Genomic DNA, 27,827 nt, shown 5'->3' with positions numbered 1-27,827 from the left:
CATCTTTCCCTTGTCACATAGTTCTAAAATTTGGAACTTTAACCGAAATGGTTCTGGTCTACAGAAGCCCCAAATAGAGCATCTCTGGCTGCATGACAAAAGTGAGTGATGGGAGCAACGCAGATAACACGGCAATACGCTAGAAACAACATAGTGGAGGCATTCAGGCAGCTCAGATAGAATCAGATATTCAGATAGCCTGCTGAGCTTCCGTGCCAGATCACGTTCCTAGGATTACGTTTTGCTTCCGTCCATTTTCTTTACACATATATAGTCCGCTGTATATCTTCGATTTATCATGCGGCATACAGGCAATCTACTGCATCCTTAATTGGTACCCACCCACCGTTAGGGCAGATGCGTTTTTACGAATCCGGCACTGGAATGAAGTTCACACTTCCAGCGCAGCATTCCTAAATGGTTACCTATTAAATATCAATACTGCTGCCACCTCGTGGTGGAGATGTGAACTACTGCATGATAATTCTGCCGGGCGGAGATGTAGGGTGCGCTGTCAAACACTCGGCGTATATCGGTATGCTGTCTCGCCAATAATTGCTATTTAACATAAGAGAATAAAGCACAAAAGGAGAAGTAAGACAAATGCTGATGAAAGAGAAAGTAGGACAATTACCTTATATATATATATATATATATATATATATATATATATATATATATATATATATATATATATATATCATGAAAAGGCTGCGTGCCACTGCATCCATTTCTGATTTGATAATATCAACAAATTGGCTTCCACAAAGTGCTCAGAGACAGCGTCATGCGTCAGAAATTGATTACAAAAATTAGAGCAGACAAACAGTCGGGTAAAAATAAAACCTAGCATGCTTCATCCGTCAGAGTGGAATGTCTCAGATCGATCGCCGAACGAGCAGTGACGCTCACAGTTCCTAATTCCCACATTCCGCATCCACGCAAATGGTTTTTCCGATATTATCAGCCCGTGGGATAGCATTTCTTTGCTGAATATATATGCATATATATATATATATATATATATATATATATATATATATATATATATATGTTCTTACAGTTGATGTATTCAACGAAATGTCATGAATGAATCATCACCGCATCACTAGGCGAATTATCCGTCAACAAATTACTTTCCAAGCGATGTGTTATATGGATCAGCGCGCGAATGACACCACAGTAGCCCTACCTGAGTATCTTATCAGCGCGCGAACGTGATTACAGTAACCTCTACCTGAGCCCCTTTGTCTGCTAGGCTTTTATGGAAGGCGGACTTCCAAACCCACTGATAGATCTAATTGGTACAGGCCTACAAATATGTCACGTGGCTCCTTCCTTCATTCGTTTAGTTGTGTCATCTAAGCAGCGGTGTCACTAGCATCATGAGGCAGCTTAGGAACTAAAAGGGGCCCCGGCCATCCAGGTTGATGGATGGCAAGGGACGTTTCATGCTTACTCTCCACGTGCTCCCAAGCTAATAAGGGTTCTGACTGGTGTTCAGAACTATTAATGACGTACTCGTTCACTGGCATCAGCTCTATCATATCGTATCGATGACACAGGTATTGCGCTCAGTCAGCTGAAGTGCACATGGTGATACCAAATAACTATATTTGAAACACTGATATCTGGCTCTCGGTCTTAGTCAAGATATTAAGCCCAAAATCTCGGCTTAGGCTGGGCCAAGAATGCCAAAATGCCCAGGCTCTCAGCGCGTAGCCAGACCATATTTCTTATTGGAGAAGTCAACGTAAAGTGCTAGTACAATAACATTACCAGACATGCATGTTATCACGCAAGTATAGCCAAATATCAACAGCTGCATAGATGATTGCGGTTTATTCATGCTGAGGCAATTAAATACTTTGAAGTATGCCGTAACAAACGATGTTTTATCACGCTCTAAGGTCATGACATACTTTAAAATGTTCATTAATTTAGCTCCCAAATTTGGTCGGACGGTGCCAAAATTGCCGTAATGAAAGCTTAGCCAATGCACCTACGTAATAACAATTAAAAGACGTCTGTTGCCACTTGCTCGCATCACGCCGCACAAAACTTGTCACCGGCCACTGTCGAGTGTCAAATGCCGTCCTATATGACCTCACCAGGGAGTCGCGCCAAGGCTTCCTGAGATTGAGGCGCTAGCTGCTCCGATGTTTTCCCGGTTTCCTTTCATGGCCGTTCCTTGAGGGTGAAGCGCACGGCTAGAGAGCCTCTTGGCGGTTCAGCAGCTCAGAGAAGGATGTGATGGGAATCTGCTGTCATCGTGTCTGAAATATTAAATAGCTAGCGGTCGGTCATGCGTGATTAGGTCGGCCGGGTCAGGCTTGGGATGACTGAGAAGATTCTGATCAGCATCCTCCGCGAGGAAGCATCCACTCTGCTACATTAGTCACCTGTGTGACAGTTTGGGACTTTTATTCCACTGGGTGGCGTCAGCCAACCTAATCCTTGTCGCCTCTCAGGTGAATGATAGAATTACTGCTAGTTCTGAAACAGTACATCTCCGCCATCTTTGGAATTCATTCACAGGACGACAGTGTCTACACATTTTACTGAAATCGTGTCAGGAAAACAAGGGAAACTGCTGCTAATGGAATCAACACTTGCAACCATTATTCCCCATGTCATTTTTTAGTTGAACTGTTGTTGCCCATATCACGTTGGCTCAACTTTGTAGCTGAAATTGCCCGTCCTACGTCATTATGCTTCAGTATGGCACATATTCATAAAAGGAATATCCGTAATAGGGGCGTAGTTTTGCAAAAAGAGTTAGTGTGGTTGAGCAGTGAAAATGACGCTGCCTACCCCCAAAATATGGGAACAAGCGGATTTCTTTTTCGAATTCGCCCCACTTAGTTCGTTAAGTTAGGGGTACTCAAACGCAAGTTGAGAGAGCTGAAACCCACCCAACTGAATAGAAAACTACAGTTCTAACTCTGGCGCTAGGTATTTCAGGGTTCTCTATGATAGCTCTGTGGACTTGTCGGGCAGCGTCTTCGAAACAAGCAGCCGCCAACACGCACACGCGTGTGCACACCTCTCCCCTCTCCTCTGGGTCCGCCAGAGGAGAGGGGAGAGGATTGGGGAACCGCACCACGAGCCCTTGGTGATGGAAGGCACATGACGGCTCTCCGCTTGGCTGATTTTCAGGTAATGACATATTTTGAAGTGCGGTTTACAAACCTTATATTTTAGATCTTAGACCTTAGACCGGATTAAGATGACGTAAGTTGTTCTGTTCATTGGCGAGAAACATTATTCGCGTAGATAAGCCAGTAGTATTAGCCTTATTCCTCGGAGAAAAACCCATGGCAACATGCCTTTATCGAAACAATAACAGAACTGCTATCGTTTCAACTGAGGCATGTTGCCGAATATCAACCCAACTATATCTCCATTGTGTTGGTTTTTCTCCGAGGAATAAGGCTAATACTACAGTCCTATCTATGCAAATCAAGATGAGGTTTGTTGCCTTTCATTGACCATGCACATGTTAAGTTTGCCTCATACCTTAAGTCACAATTCACGAGACCGTCTCGCAGTGACCTGATCTCCGCAGGCGAGCGGACACATGGATTTGAACTCGCAAAGTCGTTAGATAAGGATATCGAATCAAATCCTAGCTTGTGTGACGGAACGCCGGTGCCAGGTATACCATATATCGACGAACGCGTGTGGCAGTGTAATTAAAAGCCAGAGTCCCATGACATTTGTGTCTCAGTCCACAGTCCCACAACCACATTTGTGCGCTCGAAAATCAGACACCTTTACAATGGCGGGCAGTCGCCGACGAGGCTTTTCCAACATTATCAGACCAACAAAAATGCAGCACATGTCATGTCTGCTTACAGAGATACATGAAAATCATACATAATGTTATTCCAACCACTATTCCATGTCCGCTAAGACACAGTTCACTAGATCATACCGTGGCCGTTTATATCGCACACGACTGTAAGTCCTTCAGTAAGCTTAAATCTATGCAGTCATTGCAAATCTATGCAAATCGACATTTGCTTCTGAGACCTAGCCGTGATTCGGGACACTGAGACATGCGGTCTTAAAAGCCTAAAGTAGATAGCCGATGGTGCATTACTGGAGGGACACGTAACGAACCACTTGGTGATGTGTTCTGCGAACCATACGATGTCGGTGCGAGAACAGCTCAGTTTGGGTGTTCAGCACAGGCTCTCTGTCTCATATATACACTGAGACTTGGTGATTTTGGGACTGGCTACGCCCTTTCATCTTCAAAGCATTGGCATGAAGGGAGATGGCCGTAATCGTTGCATTAGGATAGCTTTGTTGAATACGATCCTCAAAAGGTGTGTCTTTGGCTCCGTATTTGCGTCACAAAGATACTCGTTGAGGCCTAGTCTGAGGTGGCGTTTGGTCGTTTGAATGTTAGGAACTGCGGTTTTCACGCTGTACCTGGAACCTAGCTGATGGCTTGAGATCCCGCTGAAAGTTAATCATTGGCGAGATAATGTGTCCTTATATTCCTGAATTGTCTGGTTCAATATATTGGGTGAAAATGCTTTTGCCGCGCAACCCGATTTCTCACCTCGCAGAGCACTAATTAAAATTGACAAACCAAGGTTCCTGGGTCCAGCTTTCACGCAGTGCACTACTGATGGCTCGGATGAGAGCGCCCTACGTAATTATTTCCGTCACTGACATCTGCCAGATCTGTCAAAAGAGAGTGGACAAGCTGTCAAACTATGGTTACCATCTTGTCATTTACCGCTGCCCAAATTGCGTGCGCCGAGTAGCCGGAAATTCGTTTGAAAGTGTATCGAAATAAGAGCAGTAAATGTCATTTTTGCGTCATTCCAATCATCATTCACTTCAGTTCGTGCCAGAGCCATGGCGCGGAGGCAGATCTCTCGTCTGGTTTCTGCCTGAAGGTCCCACTGCCGCTGTTCACGTCCACGTTGACGGAAGGCGACGTGCCGAGCCACCAGACCGGCGGCGCTCTTCTCTCGAGTGACGGAAGCCAGGCTCGACAGAAATCCGCATGCCGGCGATTGTCCGGCCTGCGCCGAGTCTGCCGCCACGGCAGCGGAAGCGCGGCACACTTGGCGCGCCACGTGCATTCTGGGCGCCGCGCGGCTCGCCGCGTCAGGGCGTTGCCACCGCGCGGCACGCTCGGCGCAGCGAGACAAAAGGCGCCAGCTATGCGCGCGGCGGCGCCTCGCGCGCAATTCCCGCGCCGCGTCGAATTGGCGCGCCCGATGCCTTGTGTGCCGCAGCCGTGGAGCCGGAGAGCGGCCGGCCGGCGCGCCGCTTTCGCAAGCCGTTGAGTCACTAGCGCCGCACGTCCGCACCGGTCGCATGTGTGCTGAAAGGCCATGCTTGCGGCAGGACGGATAGGATGCATTCGCCAACGCCTACGTCAACTTTTTGATTGATGTTATTTGACTTTCAGATCAAGAAAAATATCTATACACGCAACGTTGCTGAGTCCATACAAAAGATGCTCAGATGTTCGTTATGTTGTGTGACATGTATCGTAATGTTCCAAAAGTGTCTCCTCGCACACTCAACTTTAAGCGTCTTCCCGTGTCCGCCATGGTATCGTGCGGCGCGCCCCTCTGACCACCCCTCTGGAGCCGCTATTTTCAACATTGTCGCTTTGAAATTTTTAAACTGCAGGTGAAAGGCAGGTGCCTATGAAAAATCACCAAGTTCATGCTTTCTCTCGAACCGCTCAGAAATTCTAGCTAGGCAAGCTTAAGCGGCGCTGCCACTCCCAGTTTAGGAGTAAGGCTAGATAAATGTTTTTTGAAGAAAAAAGATATTGACTTAGCTTTTAATCGCATGCATTTATGCAATTCCATGATTTGGATAAACATTTTGCTGCTGCCTTAAGTACACTTGCGATACGACAGTCATTTTATCATGATGAGTCATTGCAACACTCGAGCTAACGACAGGCAATGCATTCAAGCGCAACGCCTGAGTAACACCGTTACGTGACCATATAAACTATCAGCGGCGCCACTTTCTGATCGCCCTGGTTCCGGACCTGCTTGTAGCAATTGCCGTGGGAGGAGGACGTCCGTGTGTTAGCTGTCGAGCGTGACTGTTTTCCTACCGCGACCCACGGGCTGTGGGTGTTTTATTCGACTCTGCTTCAGAGGCGCCCGGCTGGCCGACTCTGACCCAGTCTCGGCGGTGCCGGCCTCTCCGCGACTCAGAGGAACCGAGAGTCATGGTGACGCGCGCCGAAGGTCCGGGCCCGCGGCGACCCCGTGTCACGGGGACGCGGGTCGCGCCGCCGCGCCTGAACCGGCCGCCTGTAGTGCGGCCCGCTCACCGACCCAGAGAACCCACGTGGGATCTAAAGGCATGCCCCTGTCATGCGTCCATTTATCGGCTAGCCAAGTCCAGGCACGGCGTCTTGTTTTGAGATTTAAGGTGGCAAGAGTTAATCCCACGGCTAAATCACAGATGCCACGGTTTGCAGAGCTATATATTAACAGATATGCCTCCTGACACGCATCGTAGAATTCTGTGAACATACGAGGGTATTCCAAAAGTGATCACACTAGCTTACGAATTAAACAGTTATTACTTCCCTCCAGTCATATTGTCGTTTGATATTTCCCTTCGTTAGTTAGTTAGCATTGACACTTCTTTTTAATCATCCTGTTCTTGTAAGTCTTCATAAGTTATCAGCGTGGTATTTCTTTTATGCGTAGTTTTGGCACACTTTATGATCACCGCGCTGCAACGTATGTTCAAAACTGTCATGCTGTTAAGAATGTAAATTTGCCATCAAATTATCATTGGTTTGTGTTAATGGGGTCGCTAGACCATAGATCAAAACTGTTGTTTTTAGATAAGTGGGAAGTCAACTGATCGTAACCTGGACTGGGGAGGTTCTTTCCAAGCAGAGTGAGACGCTCAATGTGTGGGAGAAGAAGCCGATGTTGCAAGTCTAGTAGCCGATCATTTAGCTTAATGGCGTTCGACGTGTGCAGAATGATCAACTAATTTCCACGGGCATCGCCGCTACCATCTCTCCGCACGTACATTATGGTATCGTTCTTCAACTAGTCTTTATAGGCCCGCCATGCTCTTCCACTACCACGCTCGAGGCAAGCAAGGTCAAGCAAACACCAGCCTCATTCCCTTTTCCTGCCACGCCGGTTGCCGTCCTCAATTACCGGTGGTGTTGGCGCTTCTCGTAAGGAATCGTGAGTCCACAAGGGAAAACCGCGGCGGCTTTCTCCGCTGTGCGCTGCGCCGCCACCTGCGCGCCGACGCCTCGCCGGCGGTGAGACCGGCCGGGGCCTCGCCTCGTCGTCGTTCAACAGGACCAAGTGGGGCGCGGCGGCCGCACGCCTTTCAGCAAGGCGGCAGGCTCTGGTGCCGATGCAGGACGGAGCCAATTGGAGGCCACCGCGCACGACCGGCGCAGGAGCGCGAGCCTCACGCGGAGCGCCTCGCCCCTCTCCCGACCGACGGCGGCCAGAGACGAAAGCGGGCCGGTGCGCCCCACCAATCGGGTCAAGTTTGCTGATCGGATGGTTTCCGAATGACGTAAACAGCGGAGCTGTGGGCAGTGCTTGCCAACAACGGCGGCCGGCGGTGGCCTCGGCCCACTCAGATCTGACCAGAATGCGGAAAGCGGCTGAGTCAGCAGGAATGCTGGCGGTGTTACTGAACTGGGCGTCGGCAGAGAAGCACGATCGACCCGGCGTTGGTGCTAAGCATGGCGGACGTGCTACTGTCTGTCTGGACGGAGCGTCACGATGACTGCGATTGCACACAAGTGCTGCGTGCAAAACCCGGTGAATGGTCAGAAAAGTGTCCACTGCTGCCGCACACTCGACAGCCGGAGTTAACTACAGCCTTTTGACACGTTTTTTTCAAGCTGATAAGCTCAGAATGTGTGCGCGTGAAACAAGCGCGTGAGGTGATTGTGCCACAACAGATTGTCTGGCGTGATTTTTGGGCAACAGCACGTGCTATTTGGTAGCTGAGTGAATTACTGCAGCCGGTTGTTTGAAATTGCAGAGAATGTTTGCAGGTATGATGTGATTGGACCTGCAATTTACAGCAACCGTTTTAACGATTCGGGTCATAGTGTTTTCAAATGAGCTGTTGGATGTAATTCAAGCGGTGGCCGACGTCCGTCACTTATCACGATTATCACCGAATGAGGCAAGTGCTAAAAGAACCATTAACATCTGCGTAGTCAGACGTTATGTAATCTTTCAAGAAGAGCATCGACGGATTAAAGGTAATAACCAAGTGGCGGTAAAAGTAATGCCTCAATCAGCTTACCATGCCTGCAGATATAACGATCCTTATCATGTTAGTTCTAAGGAGAAAATTCGGCTGTGGCGCGTGTATGGCTGAAAGCCAAACACTGTCAAGTCCTCTTCAGAACTCAATAACATCCGACGATGACCGGGTAATAAGAGGACCGAACCATCGTGTACATACGAACACGCCAGACGAGGATAATACACTAAACAATTACTCCATCTGTTAATGCATCTCAGCCAGTTGTCACCCATCGACCATGAGTATATAAAAGCTAAGCGCACCATGGGGTAACGCGACCACATCCGCTCACTGGGCTCCAAATCCAAAAGCCTGGCACCGCAGGAGATAGTATTGCCTACAAACCCATTCAGCCAGTCTGCCCAGCCTGAGCCCGGCACCGCAGGAGATAGTATTGCTTACAAACCCATTCAGCTAGTCTACCCGGTCTGAACCCGGCACCGCAGGAGATAATACTGCTTACAAACCCATTCAGCCAGTCTGCCCAGCCTGAACCCGGAAATACAGGAGATAGTATTGCCTGCAAGCCCATTCAGCCAGTCTCCCCGGCCTCCGAGGCCAGGAGGCCGGCAGAGGCATGGTGGGCGGCGCCTCCGGAGTGGCGTCCGCTGGCCGGAGCGTCCGCGTCCGGTGAAACCCCGCCACTGCGCCACTGCCACTGCGTGACCCAGCGTCGCCGCCGGGCCTGGGTCGGTGACGTCACGCCCCGTGCGTCCGCCGCGCTCCGCGCGCTTATAGGACGCGTCGGGCCCGGCGCTCGCCAGTCCGCCGCCGCCGCCGTCGCCAGCCCCGCAGTCCGTCGCCGCCGCCACCGCCGCGCCATGCTATCCGCCACGGTCCTGGCCGCCGCCCTGGGCGCTGCCGCCGCCTCCGAACTCGACACCACCTCGATGGAGGACGTGCTCGACCCGCGCCTCTTCATCATCTACAACTCGACCAACTCGAACGCGCTCAACTACGTGCTGGCGGGAGTAGCGGTGGCGCTGCTATTCGGTCTGCTGCTGGCGCTGGCGCTGTTCGCCTTCGGCTTCTTCGGGTCGTCGGCCAACAACCGCTACGACTACTACGAGCCCGACACGTACGCGACCTACAGCAACCAGGGCTTCCAGTCGCGCTCGCTCGGACCCGGTGAGTCGGCCGGCGGTGGGAGACGCCGCTCCGCTGGCGCGGCCGAGGTGGGCACTCGCCACTGGCAGCCACCCGCCGTCTCCCGAAGACCTGGCCACCGCACCCTCTGGCGACGGCGGATGCCGACGCATGTGCTGATCTGCGTTGCGCGCCGGTGGAGATGGGATTAAGATTGAGAACGTCCTTTAACTTTATGCTATTGGTGCAGCCGGGCGGTCTTCTACGCATCATTCGAGTGAGAGCCTTTGGCCGGAACCATACATCACATGGATACCGATTGAAAACTAGCGGATTGAGGCCTCCAGGGCGTGCTCGGCTGGTGACTTTTCAGTCATGCCGCAGTTCAAGTCCATTGTGCCACGACGTATCATCAAATGAAAATTTAAGACTACACTCAGTGAACAATGAACATTTCACTCAAAAGCTTGCATGTTAAGATTTGAGGTTAAATTTCCGGCAGTTCTTCGCTCAATGATAAATGTTCGGGACTTAGAAGACACGGTATTATTCCCATGCGTGGTATGTGGACAATGCATTTCATAATGAATATTTTACCATCAAACTATATGTCATCTAATCCTACCGTGCATATTCAAACCCTTTACAGGCATAAAACACGTCCTTGATGTGTTGTATCATACATTGCATGATATGTCATTGGGTGCTTTTTACAAGCCCATAAAACTGGGAACACCAATATGCCGTGAAAAGTCGGCAAGTATTTGAAGTTTGTCTGCTCTTGTTGACATTGTCGACGCTTCCAACGTTTTGACAATCGTTTTCAAGCGCGTGTAGTTCTGTGACTTACGGAAGTAAAACGAAAACATTTTACTTCAGATGCTTTACAGAATAACATGGGGCCCCGACCAGTCACACACTACCAGACCAAACCTTGATTCCACCCGTGAGTCAAACAGGTCACATTTCGTAAGCTTTCTTTCACAGGGGAAATGGTGACTTTTGCCTGAGCTGTTAGTGTCAAGTTATGCCAACTTTGGAAAACTCCTTAAAGGTTCTGAATTTCCCCTTACGTTTGTGACTTCTAATTAATCCATCCATGACTGCGAAAACTCGATCAAGGTCTTTGGTGACTGAAACAAATCTGTCATAACCTCTGCCACCACACCTCGGTTTGATTCTTTGAAAATTGCTTCCAAAATCCACCATGCTCTCTGGACGTTCCAGAAGAGTTTTCAAGGGCTGTTTGTGAGCTTGACGAGAAGCTCGAATACTCTAACCGGGTTTTGATGACTCCTTAGAATTGAAAAAAGAAAGAAACTGCGGAAATGTCTAAGATTTTGATAGTAACTGAATGGTAGGCTAGAGTTTCAGGAGTCACAGATGGGTTAACCAGTGTTCCACAAGTGCCGTGCAGTTTTCATAATTTTCTTTAATTATTTAAAACCGAAATTTATTACATAGCTGAACTTATATCGATATAGATTCAGCTGTGCCATATACTTTCCAAGCATGCCGTTCGCCTCCATGATGCTGGTAAATTATGTGCACACCTTTTCAGCGTCGCATGACCTCGACCTTAGAAAAATGTTTAAGCAGCTGCTTCACGCACAACAATGTTGAACGCACACAACGTTTCAAGGTCTTATAAGTATTTCCGTAAGCCGGAAGTCAAGATGGAACTGACCAGGTTTTCGTAAAAAGTATATAAAATCTTCGGAGTCATGTTCCCAAGTAAACGAGGTTTGGCATAAATGATGTTACGACGATGGGAGCTGATTTACTGTCTTAACGTTGTCGTCTGATATCGATAGAATTAAAGACAAAAGGTTTATCTCTGGTAGAAATTTTCAAAAACTTCCTGACGTTACAAATGCCTGTAAGGTCTATAATTTCTTTTTTATTTCCTCATATCAGCAAGGAAGGCCTTCTACTCCTCGCTTTTCGGCATTATGAGTTCTAAGTCCTTATACTGAGTTATAGGTCTTTAATATGCCAGGAGGTACTGTTGAAGGGACGTTAGATAGCAACAATTGTTTATGCTGACAATACTCAACGTTTCAATCCGTGAATTAGATCACTCGTCATCATAAGCAGAGCCTGAAATGTTCAGTACTGCCAATGCAGCCAAGTTTGGTCCATAACATCATTTGGTTCTGCTGTATTGGAGGTTGATTACTCAGCAAAAGAACGTTTTCTTTCTTAACGAGACACAAATTTTCGGCATTGTGGAGGTTGAGGTTGAGGTTGTGAGATTATCAGCTTTGTTTGTTGTCTTAGAAAAGCAGTCGAGAAGGTGTGCTAGAATGTACCCAACATCTTCTAGTCATACTGAATCTAATTCCAACCGCGTTTTACAACATGCCATGCTCTCCAAGCGAAATGCTTTGTGTTGGGACGTCTTTTTAGATTGATCTCCGGCATTACGGTCGCAGAACTACATCTGCAGCCAGCTGGTGCACGGAGTAGTCAGAATAGACATCGTTGGATTTTTGTCTTCGACGCATAACCGCCTCTTAGTCGTAGCGCCAGTCGAACTCCAGAGACCAAATGTGTCATGGTGTCCACTCCAGCACTCACCTGCTTGCCTCGCGCGCGAGTGAAAATTGTTTACGCCTATCGAGACCTAATCACCTAAACGAAGAAAGAACTGAAGCAAGCCAGAGCCTGTTTTTATCACAGATGTCTCACTTACAATTAACAATCCTCCATTCACCTCACGCTTCTGTGATCACTGTATGCCCGAACGGCTACGCTAAGTGAGTTGGGCACACTTTTCTCACGCGGAGAGGTGAGACTCTGGGATCGTCAACTTTTTTCACTCCGCTGTGAAATACACCGCATTCAGACCGTCTGATTATTCAGCCAAAGAAAAGAACAGCTGCCATCGACAAAATACGAAGCGCTCTCGTTTTTAGGTAAAAGGAAAACTTAAATGTTTTAAGGGCATTGATTAAAGTCGATATACCTTATAGGGTGCATGCCATTTTTGAGATCAAAGCACGGAATAACTGAATACTTGTATATGCACGCGCACACACACACACACACACACACACACACACACACACACACACACACACACACACACACACACACACACACACACACACACACACACACACACACACACACACACACACACACACACACACACACACACACACACACACACACACACACACACACACACACACACGCATACATATGTATATATATATATATATATATATATATATATATATATATATATATATATATATATATATATATATATATATGCAAACAAGTACAGACCGACGCATTCCGGGTAATTCACTATTCCCTCACCTTCGTCGACGTGAAAATGGGTGTTACGATGAACTGTCATCAAAGAAGGCTAAAAGCACCTGGAGGCAATGGCTGCAGACCTCAAATCTTCACCACAACTGTGAAATAAGAAAACATCTCAAAAAGCTGGCCAACGTACTCATCATTAACCCAAAAATAGGACGCAGTCTACGTTCGTCTTCGTAGGCGTGCGTCACCGTGTACAACGCACCTTTGACCGCATTCTACTCGATGCTAAGGCCAGGTCATCCACGCCCGATGCACTCCTGTACCGTTCCAGTGAAGCGCCCGCGAGCCGTCGGTCGGCCGGTGCCGCGCCCGGGGCGTTACTCGTACCGGTCCGCGTCACGCGCCGTCGCAGCCCGCCAGCTCATGCCGACAGTCACGCTTCATATCATGCCAGCCCCTGTTCCGTATGCGTCGAAGAGTTTCGGCCAGCAGCTGCATCATGTTTGGGCATACTTTTCAGGTTAATGGTAGCTGTCCGAGCATTGAGCTCCGACAAAAGACTGATAATGTAGTGGAAGTGGCTACATGCACACAACGCTACTAAACTAACCTTGGTCTTCTGACGCTGAATAAGTGTTTAGAAGACACACTTTCTTAAAATGATTAGATTAATATACATACATACATACATACATATATATATATATATATATATATATATATATATATATATATATGTATATATATATATGTGTGTGTGTGTGTGTGTTGTGTAAATGGCTATTATTTAAACAAGATGTCACAGCTGAAGTCCTATGGGCGCCACATAAACAACGCAGTCGGCGCGCCCCAAAAACCAAATCATTATCTCGATCATTGCCCATCGATATCCTTTGTCCGTACCTTCGGGGCGCTGAATTATGAAGTCCGTTTCGTTAGGTAAGCTGCATCAGTTTTTCCGGAAAGGATATTTGCCTCCGTCCGCTGGGGAAGCGGATGCGACCATCACCATGGTGGAATTTTTGTAAGGTTCCATAATAACTCGTTTGTTTCCGACGACATTCTTCCTGGGAAAGCTTTGTTCCTGCCCCACGTGTCATTGTGTGGCTGAACATCAAGCTACTAAACATGCCAAGCTTGTCAACGGCATGGTGCATGGCGATCAGGCAATAAATAGGTTTTGAGGTGCATTCTATAGAATGATGCTGTTCCCGAATGCAAAGCTCACAGGCACTGCAAAATCGTTAGTTATGTTTGCGGCGGAATGTTTAGTAGAGGGTGTTCCTCACTGGTCCATGAGCTCCAAGACGTGGAAATGCTCAGCACCAGCAGCGTCAGGGCGCTGGATTCAGCAACTCATGGAAACTTCAAACGGGGAAAATGGAAAACAGCTCCACTGACCAGCATGGTGCATACATGGCACTCGTAGGCTGTGCTTAAATTCCGTGTTCCTTCGCACTGGTGGTGCTATGTTTCGGTCCTGGAATCTGAGCTGTTATCGGAAGGCGAATGGTGTTGAGCTCTAATCCGGGGCATTCGGTGGATGATTTTGTGGGAATCCGATCCAGTCATTTTCCAGTGCTCTAGGCCCTGAGTCTGAGATGGATGATTTAAAGGTCGTCTTTCGATAGCTCTCAGGGCGCTTAACATAAAAGCTGGCTTGCTTTTCCTTTTGAACGTTTCTATTCAGGCTCTGGCTTCATCACACAGCTTGACGCCTGAACAGGAATAAGTGGGGCATGCTCACTAATGTGCGCAGAAGGGCACTGGTTTATTTCGGCCTCGAAGACATACCCTGATTCTTTGTGCTATTAATCACGCAGAGACAACAATTCAGGCATGTTTTCTTCCTCTGGCTCATAATGAATCAGATGTTGAGGTGGGCTGGCTTTCGTTGTTTAGATATTTTGCATATCCGCATTACATTCGGCCTGCGATGATATACCTTCGTTGCGGCTACTCATATTGCGTTCAATGCGGATGAACGTCAGTAATGAGGGGATGCGTTATTTCGCGGGTCGTTCAATGACTTCAGTTCGAGCTTTCGTTGAGATACATTTAAAATGTGATACTCAAGGGTAGCCGAGCTTTCAGGCAGCACCAAGGTCAGGCCGCCGTGTATCCTTCCTCAGACAAATAACGTTATCGTTCGGCAACTGCTGCCTGAACACTATCCCCCTCTTCGTTACCAAGCAATTAGTGCAGAACTGATTGTGCGGTGGTCACCATCCCTTTAGAGTAACAGCATATTACATGGTGACTATCGTGGCATATTGGTGATGCTGCGTGGTCCAATCCAGAGAAGGTTTGAATTCTCTTCTCCAGATCTCCACTCTGATCCAGACTGATGCACACTTGAATACACCCCAACGCTAATGCAACATCCCTGCATCTTAGTGGTTTGTGCGGGCCATAACAGCGTATGACCAGTTCTCGGGTACTTCTAACAAAGGCTCATGGTGTGACAAAATGCATCAACCTTCGCCGTCCGAAAGCTGATACGTCAGTTTACCAATACACTGAGTTGACTCCCGGCTGCCGGCAGCGCGGCGGTCAAACGTGCGCGTCTGGAGAGCTAGAGATACGAGCTTTGATTTTCCGCGTGCTCTCCCTTCAGGATGAGAGGCAGACGACGCCATATTGGCTCAACCGCTGAGTGCGCCAAAGAGACCCAATGACGGCAATGAGTCTATTCTGACTCTGACCAAAAAACAGCTGTTCGGGTTTCAGGGGCGGCCACAGGGTAGATGCACTGTTTCAGTACGTACAAGCTACGTGTCATGGCCGCGTTCGTATTTAACCAGCTGTTCTTTTAGGTGCTGTTCGCACTAACCACTTTCCCTAATCGCGCTGACCGCCCTTTCTACGGCGTTGAAGGGTAAAAGACACTCTATAGCCTCAGCTGTTGAGTGCGTGGAGTCGACTCTGACTGTGGCTAAAAGGAATCTTGCCTAAGTTGAGAGGCGGCCACTGACACGATGGCTACAACTGCTTCTGTTCTCCGTGGCTTACACACATACACACACAAGAGTACAGACACACACACACACACACACACACACACACACACACATATATATATATATATATATATATATATATATATATATGTATGAGTGTCGTAGACCACAGCCTGACTCCGGGTACTCTGGTTGATTCAACGCTGCACCGGACAAATCGCGGCTGACTCCATAGCCAAGTCTAAGTCAGGGTCAGATTCAAGCAAAGCCTGACATCTTCACATTTGGTGGCGATAATTACACACACCGTAATGCGAGACGGTGCGGTTTTCTTTTCCCGTTTGGACTAGACCCTTTCTATTCGGTGCGTGGGAGCATGATGCGCCTGAGATCTCTCTGTGAAGGGAGATAAAATATGACGCGATGACAGCCGGCTTCCTGCTGTCACTCGGCCGGGCCGTCACGGGAGGCCAGCCCGCGCCACCGCGCGCCAGTGCACGGGTAATGACTGCTCTGGACCCAGCAGAACGCGCTGCTCTCCTCTCGGCGAGCTCTGCTCGAAAATTAGAGCGAGTCAGACTGCAGCATCGGCGACCGCTAGCCGGAAATAAGTGGTTTCCACGGCGTATCCTGTCCGTTTTTATCCCATGCCCGTCGTGCCCAGCTTCCTCCCCGGCCGCGTGACCAGCTCTGTGCTCGTGTTTGTACGGGCCGTTGCTGTTTTCCAGAGCCGAGTCATGTCAACGGCCGTCGCTCTGATGCTGGTGGCGATGTGTCGGCTGGCCGGGGCGGAGCCAGGCGCCAGCGCCGGCTTCGTACCGAACCGCTTCGGCGCCGCCACCGCCACCGACATCAACGCCATTTACACGGGTGAACCGTCCAGCTACGTGTCCTACAAGACATCCAGCGGGCTCACCGTCTATCCTGCCTACAACGTGACGCAGGTCAAGTCGAAGCACGACAGGCAAGGAGTGCTGCTAGCCACGGAGAGTCCCGCCGACTTCGCCTACTCAGAGAACAAGGCAGCATACAGCTTCCCCGAGTACCCGCAGGAGGACTTTGCTGCCTACTCGCCGGAGGAGCTGCACCGACTGCAGACCAAGTGTTATCAGTTCCACTACCACTACGGCCCGCTGTACGACGTCAGCCAGGCGGTGAACAGCGCAGCCTCGGGCCTGCGCCGCACCGTCCAGCAGACAGCCCACAACACGGCGCGCAAGTTCTACACCTCGACCAACCGGCTGACGCACGCCCTGCACGGATCCGTCAACGGGTTCGCGCGCTTCATGCGCTCGTTCGGTGGCAAGGTGCTGCTGATCGTGGTCGGTACGGGCGCGGCGCTGCTGGTCGTCTCGCTCCTGCAGATCTTCTTCACGGTGGCGTCCGGCGGCCAGGGTCTGTTCGGCCGCGCCGCCGCCGACGCCATCGCCAGAGTTTCGGCGTGGGCGGCAGCGCGAAGCCGCAGTCAACGCTCCGCGCAAGGTGCGCCGCCGCTCGCCGAGAGGTTTTACTGCACCACCAAGGACAAAACGTAGCAGGTGGAGGCCGGACATTACAGTTTCACCGGCTTTCATCGCGCTGCGCTTTCTCTTTGGTCCACAACGTAATTTTCCACTAACCTCTGCATGCCATTTTTTATCGCCCAGCCTGCCAGCACGGACGGCGCGGTTCCCGCCATCCACTCGCCGTCGAACACCGCAGTGTAAGCTTTTCACCGGTGTCAATGCCACATACACTCCTCGGCATAAAGGCGCTCTCAAGCGCGACGCGGCTGGCGCCTTCAAACGTTACGGCGATCGCGTCCGACCAAAGCTGACGGCGGCGCGCCTCCGCGCCGGTCCAAAGTCCAGTTGGCGGACCGTTATGCCGACCCGGTCTTGGTGGGGGCGGGCGCGCTCCTAGCGCCGCCCGTCCCACTTATGCTGGCCGAAAGAGGACGAGGGTGTTGACACACTTTTGTGTTGAGCTCCCTCGCGCCATAGTAGGACTAGGCACCCTTGCACTGGCCTGAAGCGTGAAGGGCTCCGGGCCCAATTAAAAGCCAATCGTTTGATAACTGGGGCATTGTTGGAGGTTATTAACCAGTCCAGCAAAGCTAAACCAGGCGGAATAATTTCCGAAAAAATTTGGTCAGCCCGTTGTCTTAACGGATACTTGGAGGGAGCCGCCGTGAATGGTGCTAAAAGCCAAGTTCCTGCCCGCTGGACAGCGCGCTCGCTGTGGTATGTTGACATAAAGGTGCAGCGCGCTCAACAAACACGTGGCTTCGGGAAAAAGCATTAAAACGCGCCGTGAAACGTCGATTGTGTGCCCCCACGGTTGACAGGCCAAGAAGGTCCGTGTTCCGCCCTACGGTGCTGTTCAAGTGAGCGTAAGTCGATCACGCCCGCTAGTTCCACCAAGCCCGCCGCTCCGCTCGACTTTCTCCCGACCAACAGTATACAGCGGGGTGGTGCGGCATGATCAGGCACTTTGCTCCAAAGCTGCTCAGTGGCCGCTAAATACCACAAAGGCCCCTGTGTGGTAGGTGGGTCATGGAAAGTGGAGCAGTGTGAAACGCCCGGAGAGACGCGCACGGGCTTCGGGAGCACGACTGAAGCCATGGGCTCACATTCGCGAAGCGATGAACGTGGTTCACGTCCAGGCGTCGTGCGTACGCATTCGTTAAAACACACGTGGCGTTATTTTGTTTGTTTCTTTTTCGTTCTTGCTGCATGTGTGCACTCTTCTAAGGTTCTTGACACATACGGCACTGAACACTAAGTGTCGGGTGTGTTCTGTCCTTTAGCTTCGATGTCTAATAGTCTAATCTTGACAGTCATGCGCACAGACGCGGATTATTTCACGTTGCGCGTCGACCGCCTGACATGCTCTTCCCCCCGCCACACACGGAGTGCTCTGACCGCGCCTCCTCTCCGCAGCATACGACGCCATCAACGTGCTGTACATGCTGGAGGAAGCATTCCGCAAGATGGAGGTGCACGACTACGAGTGCCAGCAGCGGCTGATGTGTGAGGCGCACGAGGCCGGCGCCGTCGACAAGTACGGCCAGGTGGCCGCCCGGCTGCAGAAGATCATCGGGTAAGACGCCCGTCACTCCTGCCAGCGCCCCCCCCCCCCCCCCCCACCCCCACCCCCTCCCCCTCCCCCACCTCCCCGGAGAAGATCATCTGCAGGTCACGGACGACATTGGAGTTCGTGGAGGCTCCAGAGTGGTGTCCCATGCCAGAATGGTGAGCCATGAGCTCTGCGCGTAAGGTTCATCAGCTCAGTCAGCATAACATCTCAATGATGGGAAGAGACAGCAGCGCTATTTAAACCTTTTCAAACCGATTCCTTACCGTGCAGTGTCACACAGCTAGCGTTAAAATTTCGGTGAACCGTCTCCCTGCCCTTGCTCCTCTCTCGTCTCCCGCGGCACTTCAAAGCTGTTGTTGGGACGCGAGACGTTGCCTGTAGCGCCGCTTTCTGGACCGAGCGGCGTCATCGGAGGCGGCTCCGGTCGGCTCCCAGGACCAGCCTGCCGGCTGGTGCCGCCGCGGTGTCTGCCGTTTTCTCCAGAGCCGCACAATGGGACTCGAGGCGTCACCTGGGCGGCGTGCCCCGCCGCTGGAGACGGCCGCAGGCGCCAGACGCCGCGGCGGGCGCGGCCGGCGGAGGCCCAGCGGCGGCGGCGGCGGGCCGCGAGACGGCGGAGGCCCCCCGCCGCTGGAGACAGCCGTAGGCGCCAGACGCCGCGGCGGGCGCGGCCGGCGGAGGCCCAGCGGCGGTGGCGGCGGGCCACGAGACGGCGTCGGCCCCCGCCGCTCGTGGTCTTATCCCATAAACTCAGCACATTCCGTTTTTATTAGACACAGTGGCTCAATTTCACATTACAGATAGATGTAAGACACAATAAATTGTCTTTGCATCCCCATTTCTTGTTACCAATGCAACACTGATTGCTGCAAAAAAAAAAACTCCTTAGGAAAACGTTCCAAAGTGTCAAAAACTACATCATACTAGCCTATCTTTACCACGATTTCGAATAACAGGAAACCATTATTCTCATCCCGATCATAGTGAGGTGTAGATACTGTGGAGGGTCTTGGAATGTCGTGAGACCATATCTCTCGAGTACAGACGCATGTGAGCCACTTAACACGAAAGTCATTCGAGTGAAATTGGAAGCCAAATTCAATTAGCCCGGCTGGTGTACATTTTGAGAGAAAACTACAGAAGACGAATTTCAATTAGTCCCAGCCTGCCAGAGACTTTCCACACGCGTCGCACCAGCCGACTCTCAGCAAGCAGAGGCCACTCTCTGCAGGGTGGCGCCGCTGGTCTCGGCTCCGCCAGCACACCATCAGAGCGAAAGCAGCGCTGCGGCGCACAGCAATCAAATCACGCTGGAACGCGCGGCCTGGCTCCTCACAGCTTGGGCAGCGCACGGGGCGCCCTCGCGAACAATGCGGCGCACGTCGACCGCCTGGCACGCTCCCAGGCGAGCAGCGGCAGGGATTAGAAACAGCTGTGTGGCGTGGGAGCTGCTGGCCGGCGAAAGCGTTCCGCTTCCGTCCCGGAGATTGTCCGGTCCGTCTTGTCTGCTGTCCGGTCCGGCTGGTCTGCTGTCCCGCCCGGTTCGGTCCGTCTTGTCTGCTGTCCAGCCCGGTCCGATCCGTCTTGTCTGCTGTCCGGCCCGGTGCAGTCCGTCTTGTCTGCTGTCCGGTCCGGTCCGGTCCGGTCCGGTCCGTCTTGTCTGCTGTCCGGTCCGGTGCAATCCGTCTTGTCTGCTGTCCGGCCTGGCAGGCTCCGCTACGGTGTACCCTGCGTTGGCTTGTCTGTTTTGAGTCTTGCTCCCACGCACTGTCTGAGAAGCTAACGGTGCAGCCTGGAGGGTCGTTCGAGTGTGACCTGTTTATCTCGAGTACAGAATACCCGAAACCTTGTTTTTGATCATCTTTAGCGTTTTTTGGATGCTGTCAGAGCCACGAACACGCACACGCGCATACGCAAACAAATCGCATCAGTTAGATACTCTTAGTAAGATATTAGATAGTTGAAAGCGCATCAGTAACGTAACGACCTTAACTTACACATCAAACAAGTGGGCGTCCACCGTGCGTGACCTTTGCCGTCACGCCGGGTCAACGGCAGCGTTGATTAGGAAGGCGATGGGCACAGCCGCTCGCAAGAACGCCTTCGGCGTACCGAGTGGCCAGTCATAGAGCTGTTCTGAAGCATCATAGATCTTCCCACTCTGCGCCGAAATGGCTGTCTTCCGCCCATCAGCAAGAAATCGCGCCTTGACGTGACTAAATTGAGACAGCTGTTATGGCTCGACAATGGAGATAACGGTGACGAACGCAAGCATTTGTGAGATGCTACAGTCGGAACAGCCGGCGGCGCAATTCCGTTTGGAGAGTGCTCATGGCAGAAGAGTTTTAGGCTGTGCCTGTGGTCTAGACCAAACGCTGTTGGCGGAACCTCCCCACCAAAGACCACTGTGCGATCTTCGCACAGCGTGTGTTTAAAGTAGGGTCAATATTTGTTCTTGCCTTACGCGCTAACGACAGGAACCCATCAAGCATGCAAGCACGTCATCTTGTCGTGGTGAAGGAGGCAAGATACCCCTGTGTGTAACCCTATAAAAGTGTGCATACGTGGGTGTCGTGGATATTTTCTCAAGCCTGCAAGCCTTCTCTGCTGTGAGGGCGGCTTTACAATGTCACCGGGCGTTTCGTGGGGGGCGCCGCAGTCTAACGCTGACCTCCTCTACTGCAGGTCGGCTGACCAGGCCTCGCTGGAGGGCGCCGAGCGCGAGGTCGCCGACGCCTTTGCGGCGTTCCGGGACGCGGCCGTCCGCGGCGTGCAGCAGCGGGACTGCCAGCAGACCTACGCCGCCAAGTGCGCCAAAGGCCTGCGCGACTTCGTGTCGGCCGGCACCAAGTACTAGACGTCGAGTTGGCGCTCCGGCTCGGCCCGCTGCAGCTGTAACACGATAGGCGCGCGCGCGCGCGGTCGGAGACACCGCCCGGGGCAGCCGACGTCTGGGCTGCACGCCGAAGCCGAGACGCGCCGCCAGAGGCCATTGTTGGGATCCGTTGGGAGGTGAAGAGAGCTCAGCTCGCGGACCGGGTCAGCAGGTGCGGCGCCGTCAGTCGCGCGTTGTCGGCGCCGACCTGGTTTGTTAAGTAGTTTTGCTATCTGTTGCTGATGAGAGTTATATTTATATATTTATTTGAGCTGCATTCTGTTGTAAATGCTGCGTGCTGTTACGGCTAAATATACTCAGATGGATTTTCGAGGCACTGGTTTGTTTCATTTTGTAGTAACTCTGACCGCCCTTCTCAAGCTATACGTCTGCCTCTAGCCTGTCATGTACCAATAATTTTGAGTGCGCGACATTTGGCCTTTCAGCCCTGCACCAGTACAAATAAATGCATTCACTTTTTGCGTCGGGACATCGCCCTGATGTATGCAGCAAGTTCCTCCTTCGAAACGTATTTCTCATTGGTCGTTCTCTGTCTCCCAATATAGATGGACCTTGCCGGGCCCTGTTTGTGTGGGAAACGAATTTTACGGCGGTAGAATTGATTCGTCGTGCTGGCGCTTTCACCGGACAATTACTGGGCCCATCTGCACGATTTTGAGCGCCAGCTGACTACGGCGGACACTGGACGATTCCCAGTCGTACTCACGGGCGGAACAGATGCGAGTCGGCGTGAGGACTTCCCAATGGCATCACCACACCTGCTGTAGATATCACCACCATAGGAGCTATCGCCACTCTAATCAACAGGAGTACAGCCTACTGAGCTGAGCCATCGGTTCTCCAGGAATAAGTCATGCACACGTCCATTCACCACTCTCGAGGCTGCATTTTTGGGTGTGCTGTCGCACACCCTATCTATGTGAAATCCATTTTGATGGGCATGCTCTGCTTCAGGACGGGTTTGTTAATTCCTCTAGGCCTCGAGAGAACGAGAAGAGGAGGAGAAGAGAGAGGGAGAGGGAAGGAGAGAGGGGAGAGAGAGAGAGAGGAGACTGGAGGAGAGGAGAGAGAGAGAGAGAGAGAGGAGAAGAGAGAGGAGAGAGAGGAGAGAGAGAGAGGAGAAGAGAGATAGAGGAGAGGAGAGAGAGAGAGGAGACGAGAGGATGAGAAGAGAGAGAGAGAGAGAGAGAGTGAGAGAGAGATGAGGAGGAGACGAGGAGAGATGAGAAGGGAGAGAGAGAGGAGGAGAGAGAGGAAAGAGAGAGAGGGATGGAGAGAGAGAGAGATAGTATATAATACATATATATATATATATATATACAGATATAACTGATATAATAATATAGATATATATATATATATATATATATACAGAAAGCTCCATATTGCATTCAGTCACGTGTATTGCCACATGATGCATTGATTGGGTCATAGAATATCTGAGGGAAGTGCACAGCAATAAGGATGATCTTAATCAGAGCAAGCTTATTCAGTCGGTCTCATTCTGTCCATTCACCGAGTCTTTTATCTTGTAGCCATTCTTTGAGTCACACAATTTGTGCATGAAGTTACGAAGAAGCAAGAAAGAAGCGCAGGCGCCAGCCCTTCCATGAAGTCCAAGCATTCCAAACACACATTCGTTTTTCGAAGCATGCTCTGCCTTTTTTGCGTAGTTGATAAAGTTAGATTCTTGGACTTGTCATCAATTTTTAATCGTGCTTCCAAAGGAGTATTATTTGCATTGTTAGCCACTCCACATTATTTTTACAGAAAAGCGTTCAAACGGTGAGGTGAGATCGGTGCAAATTCGATCGCGAAATGACAAGTCGAAGTAGGATAGCACACTTTTTAGTTGTCAGTTTTGTGCCAGTTCAGTATAATAGTGGGTTTTTCCAACAGTATTGACAGAATAGCTAAGACGGGTCGTGACAGTTGGTTGTGGCTGGTGTCAAGCTACGCATTGATGCGGTGAACCCTACTTTCATGTCAACGAGGCGGCCAGCTTCAGCCATCTTTTGGTGGATCACCGTACAGAAAATGATTTATTGTGACAGCTTCTGAGTCAGAATGACAAAACCAGGCTGGGGCCGCCAGGCCTGAAGGAGTTTGTCGTTTTGGGACAGGCTTCCGCTTTTCCACAACGCTTTGAAAGACACGTGTTGTAAATAGCTGGATGCTGACTCGACTTCGCCACAGGCTGCTCACACAAATGCTTACGTGTAAGCACCTTTATTCAAACCTGTTGGAGCCAGTCCTTCTTCCATGAATCTAACGATAAGCCATACCAAAAGTGGTGCACATCAGCTGGTGTGTCTGGGGATGATCCGAACAGTCTCTCCGGCGCCGTGATCTTCGCTTGCTGTAAAATGGCATTTCATATTGCATAGAGCGAGCTCGTCTTCACTGGGAGAGTAGGCTGTGCCGGCTAACGCAGAATGCAACGCCGCAGGCAACGGTAGCGAGACTGGGTGATTAGCCCCTCGTACTTCGTTGCAGTTTTGTGTTAAGCGGCACAGTATGTATCATACTCGGCAGGCGGCTGCGCGGTTCCCGTTATGCTCGTAGGCTGGGGCAGCGCTGCTGCATACGTAGCTTGATTTTATTCCGTTTAATCGATTCCGATCCGAACCCACAACGCATATGGCTGATTACAGCCCTGATTCCTTTCCGAGCCCACAACGCATATGGTTGATAATAGCTCCGAATCCTTGCCGAGCCCACAACGCATATGGTTGGTTACAGCTTTGATTCCTTTCCGAGCCCACAACGCATATGGTTGATTACAGCTCTGATTGCGATCCGAGCCCACAGGGCGTATGGTTGATTACAGCTCTGATTCCGATCCGAGCCCACAGGGCATGTGGTTGATAACAGCTCTGATTCCGATCCGAACCCACAACACATATGGTTGATTATAGCCCTGATTCTGATCCGAGCCCACAACGCATATGGTTGATTACAGCCCTGATTCCTTTCTGAGCCCATGGCGCATGTGGTTGATAACAGTTTTGATTCCTTTCCGAACCCACAGTGCATATGGTTGATTACAGCTCTGATTCCGAGAGGATCAACGCAAATGTGGGTCGACTCTGCTGCTGACGCAAGAAAATAGGCCTTAATCCGGAAGGGGACGCTGATAAAAACGATTTCGCTAACAGTATTTCCGAAGGTTTTCCGCGTAATTGGCTCTGCAGATGCCAAACCCATGCGTACCCATAATAACGTGACGAGTTTGTGGGCGGGGAAACAATGTCTTGAGAAATAGCCAGGATGGCCACGAGTCACAAGTAATATAACACAATGGTATCGGCACGGACTACCACGCACTGAACAAAGTTCCACGCGATCACCATGTACATGCACTGAATCTCATTCCGACGTAGCCCTAAAATGTTACTGGGGTCATGCCACAAACTAAAAGGTTTTTGAAGACTGTGATGCCTATATTCGTGCATTTCTTGGACAATAAACATCGTAGTAGTCGTTTTAGCTATATCCGACGTAGACCACAAACGTGCTCTTTCTCATGGAGATGCAAGCTGTGACCAGCCCAATTTCTAAGGTGATGCCTCCAGGTGCCAGGTGTTGAGGTCATAGGTGCTTACAGGTTTTAAGATCACATAAGAATAATGTGCTCCATCCCCACCCACCCCCCACCCACACCCACCCACGTCTTCTGACCCACTGGCCGACAAGGAAGACGGCGAGAAGGCAGCGATGGAAAGTCGCCGTGAATCGACATCTGTCAGTGTCGGTGGGATCGGCTAGCTAAGCCATTCTGCCGACGCCGCAGCAGCTTTGGATGACAATGAAAGGCGCGGCGCCGGCTGACGGCGCCCGCCGCCTGTTGAGCAGACGGCGGATGGCGGGACAACGCTTAACGGTGCAGCCGACAACCGCGGCGCTTCGCAGCCAGTGACACGCGTGAACCGTGACATGAAAATAAACGCAAATTTCTTTTCAAGTCGCCTGGCACCAGCCACCAGCGCTGACATATTTTGGGGGACGTGTCTGGCGCGCTCAGGCCGTGATGGAGCCGGAGAAAAACTGCGCCCGAGTCTGACCGCGCCCAGGCGACGGGCGACCAAATTACCGCATGCGCACACTGCATTCCACGTCGGACTTGTTGGTAAACATACTGTGTCACGAGCGTGCTTTTGAAAGCTCCAGGGACGAATACTTCGGTAGAAAGCCGAAGTGGTGGCCCGTGACGAATGCCCAGCCAGATATGGTATCAGCTCTCCGTGCTTTAGTGCACTGGATGTATTTATATATATATACACACACATATATATATATATATATATATATATATATATATATGTGTGTGTGTATATATATATATACATATATACACATACATATATATATATATACACACACACATATATATATATATATATATATATATATATATATATATATATATATATATATATATATATATATATATATATATATATGGCAGTCATCAAATGGGACACAAAAACAAACATTTCAAGGCGTAGCCAGAAGACTTGGTGTACGTATCGGTGATCGACGAGAGCGATGTCTTGCTTTGCTGATTGGAGCCTCTGAAAACCCTCGGAGGCTCCCGCCCTCCACAGCGCCGATATGGAGCACAGCGCTGATACGGAGCGGCGCAGTGGTCCTGGCCGGTACCCGGCCTGTTACGGTGCCTGACAGCTCCGGCGTCGGCTCCCCATTGGGGTGCTCCGGCCGCATCAGATATCAGGGCGTGCGCTCCAGGAGATAGCGGGGACGGCTTCGGATAAAATCGCTGGAAACGTGGTTTGAACGGGAAGCTCGGCATTCCATAAACTGGGTCGGAGCGGGCACCCCTGAATGAACCATGATTTTACTTATTCGGAGATGCCGCCAGCTTGTGACTCCTGTTGTCTTTCTGGCCATTGGAAGGAGTTTGGAGGGCATCACATAAAGTACCTTTAAATCCATTGGAAAAATCTAAAAATGGTTGACATTCATTTACATATCAGCCTTGCATGGGAGTCATGTGAAATTATTACACATCCCTACATGACTGAGGTAAACAGGTTGGAGTGGAATGAAGGAAAATAGGATAGAACTTCTGAAATGGAACCGGGAGGGGCATTCCAGCAACTGACAACTGAAATTTAGTGAGTGATTGCAGTCTTTGTCATGCTGTAGAGACGCACATACCTTTCTCCTTTCCTGATTTTCCTCGAAGCGTTTTCACAAACAGGTGGCAGATTGTCTGAAATGAAATATGGCTTGATCTACATTAACCTGCAACGCAGTGACCAAGCAACGCACAACCATCGAGCAGCTCATTCATACGGATTGGACCCGGGTGCAAGGTACCAAGGCTGGTCATTACGACAGGCCCCCTTCGCCAAGTGGGTTCAGAATAATGGCGTGGGTACGTTGTGCATTTTTATTGCATGAAGCGCGTTGATTCGTATGCTGCCAGATACAACACTGCAGATTGATAGTCGTGCGTTTTTTTACTGTTTTCGAGTGTCTCAGTTCATTTGCATTCTGTTGATGAGAGCGCATACTATATACCCGATACCCAGGAGCCCCGCAGGAACACCACCAAGCTAAATGACGTTGCCTGCACGGAAACGCACATCGCGCGCTCTGCTAGGGATCAGTTTGACACCCACTAAGTTTTCCTTCCCAGAATAGCTTCCGAGCGGTGCAGCATACTTTGTGTGGCTATCGAAAATTGAAAAGCCAATCTTTTGGTGGGCATGCAGATAAGATATACCCCTCCGCCGCTGAGATGTAGCGAGTCCAAGACAGACCATATTGTTACTGAAGGCGATTCTTCAGGAATCTTTCAAACTGGTACAACAACGCGGTGTTGCACCAAGGTAACGAAGGTGTAAAACTATAAGATCGTTGTTTAGATCCTTAGACCTTTGAAATTAGGCTTATAAGAAGTTGCAATGAACTTGTGCCAGACGGGCATGAAGGCCAGATCAAGGTCAAAACGAATCAGCTATATTCTTAATCAGCTTTATAGCGTACTTTTTGAAGCTCGCCTGAATTTCTTGACATGACCTCATGAATGACGGGGAAGGTCACTAAACAAAACTGCTTGATCAACCGTCTAATATGAGGAATATGCCTCTTAAGATAGATTTTTACTCTGAATCCAGACTCGAGTATGAAACTATCTGGAAGGAATTTGGTCACTTCCGTCCTCCAAAGGTCGAATTAGGTCACTGACGTGA

General features: G+C 50.4%; 1 protein-coding gene across 2 annotated transcripts in view; it reads left to right on the top strand.

The window, feature by feature from the left end:
- LOC119096358 (uncharacterized) overlaps nt 1–21,922 on the top strand; it is a 32,786-nt gene extending 10,864 nt beyond the window's left edge. Inside the window, exons 2-4 of one of the 2 annotated variants that reach the window (XM_037219209.1) lie at nt 16,361–17,114; nt 18,554–18,713; nt 21,396–21,922. In XM_037219209.1, coding sequence (XP_037075104.1) covers nt 16,370–17,114; nt 18,554–18,713; nt 21,396–21,567 — 1,077 coding nt within the window. In that variant the 5' untranslated portion in view covers nt 16,361–16,369 and the 3' untranslated portion in view covers nt 21,568–21,922. Of the gene's footprint in view, nt 1–9,104; nt 9,436–16,360; nt 17,115–18,553; nt 18,714–21,395 lie in introns of those variants that run through there. The other variant, XM_037219210.1, reaches the window with a different exon arrangement.
- The last annotated feature ends 5,905 nt before the right edge of the window (nt 21,923–27,827 follow it).

This window comes from Pollicipes pollicipes, unplaced genomic scaffold (assembly GCF_011947565.3).
Source record: "Pollicipes pollicipes isolate AB1234 unplaced genomic scaffold, Ppol_2.1 Scaffold_4295;HRSCAF=5057_pilon_pilon_pilon, whole genome shotgun sequence".
Classification (NCBI taxonomy): Eukaryota; Metazoa; Arthropoda; class Thecostraca; order Pollicipedomorpha; family Pollicipedidae; genus Pollicipes; species Pollicipes pollicipes.
The sequence above is the reverse complement of the archived record's forward strand: the minus strand, read 5'-3'. Positions and strand labels throughout refer to the sequence as shown.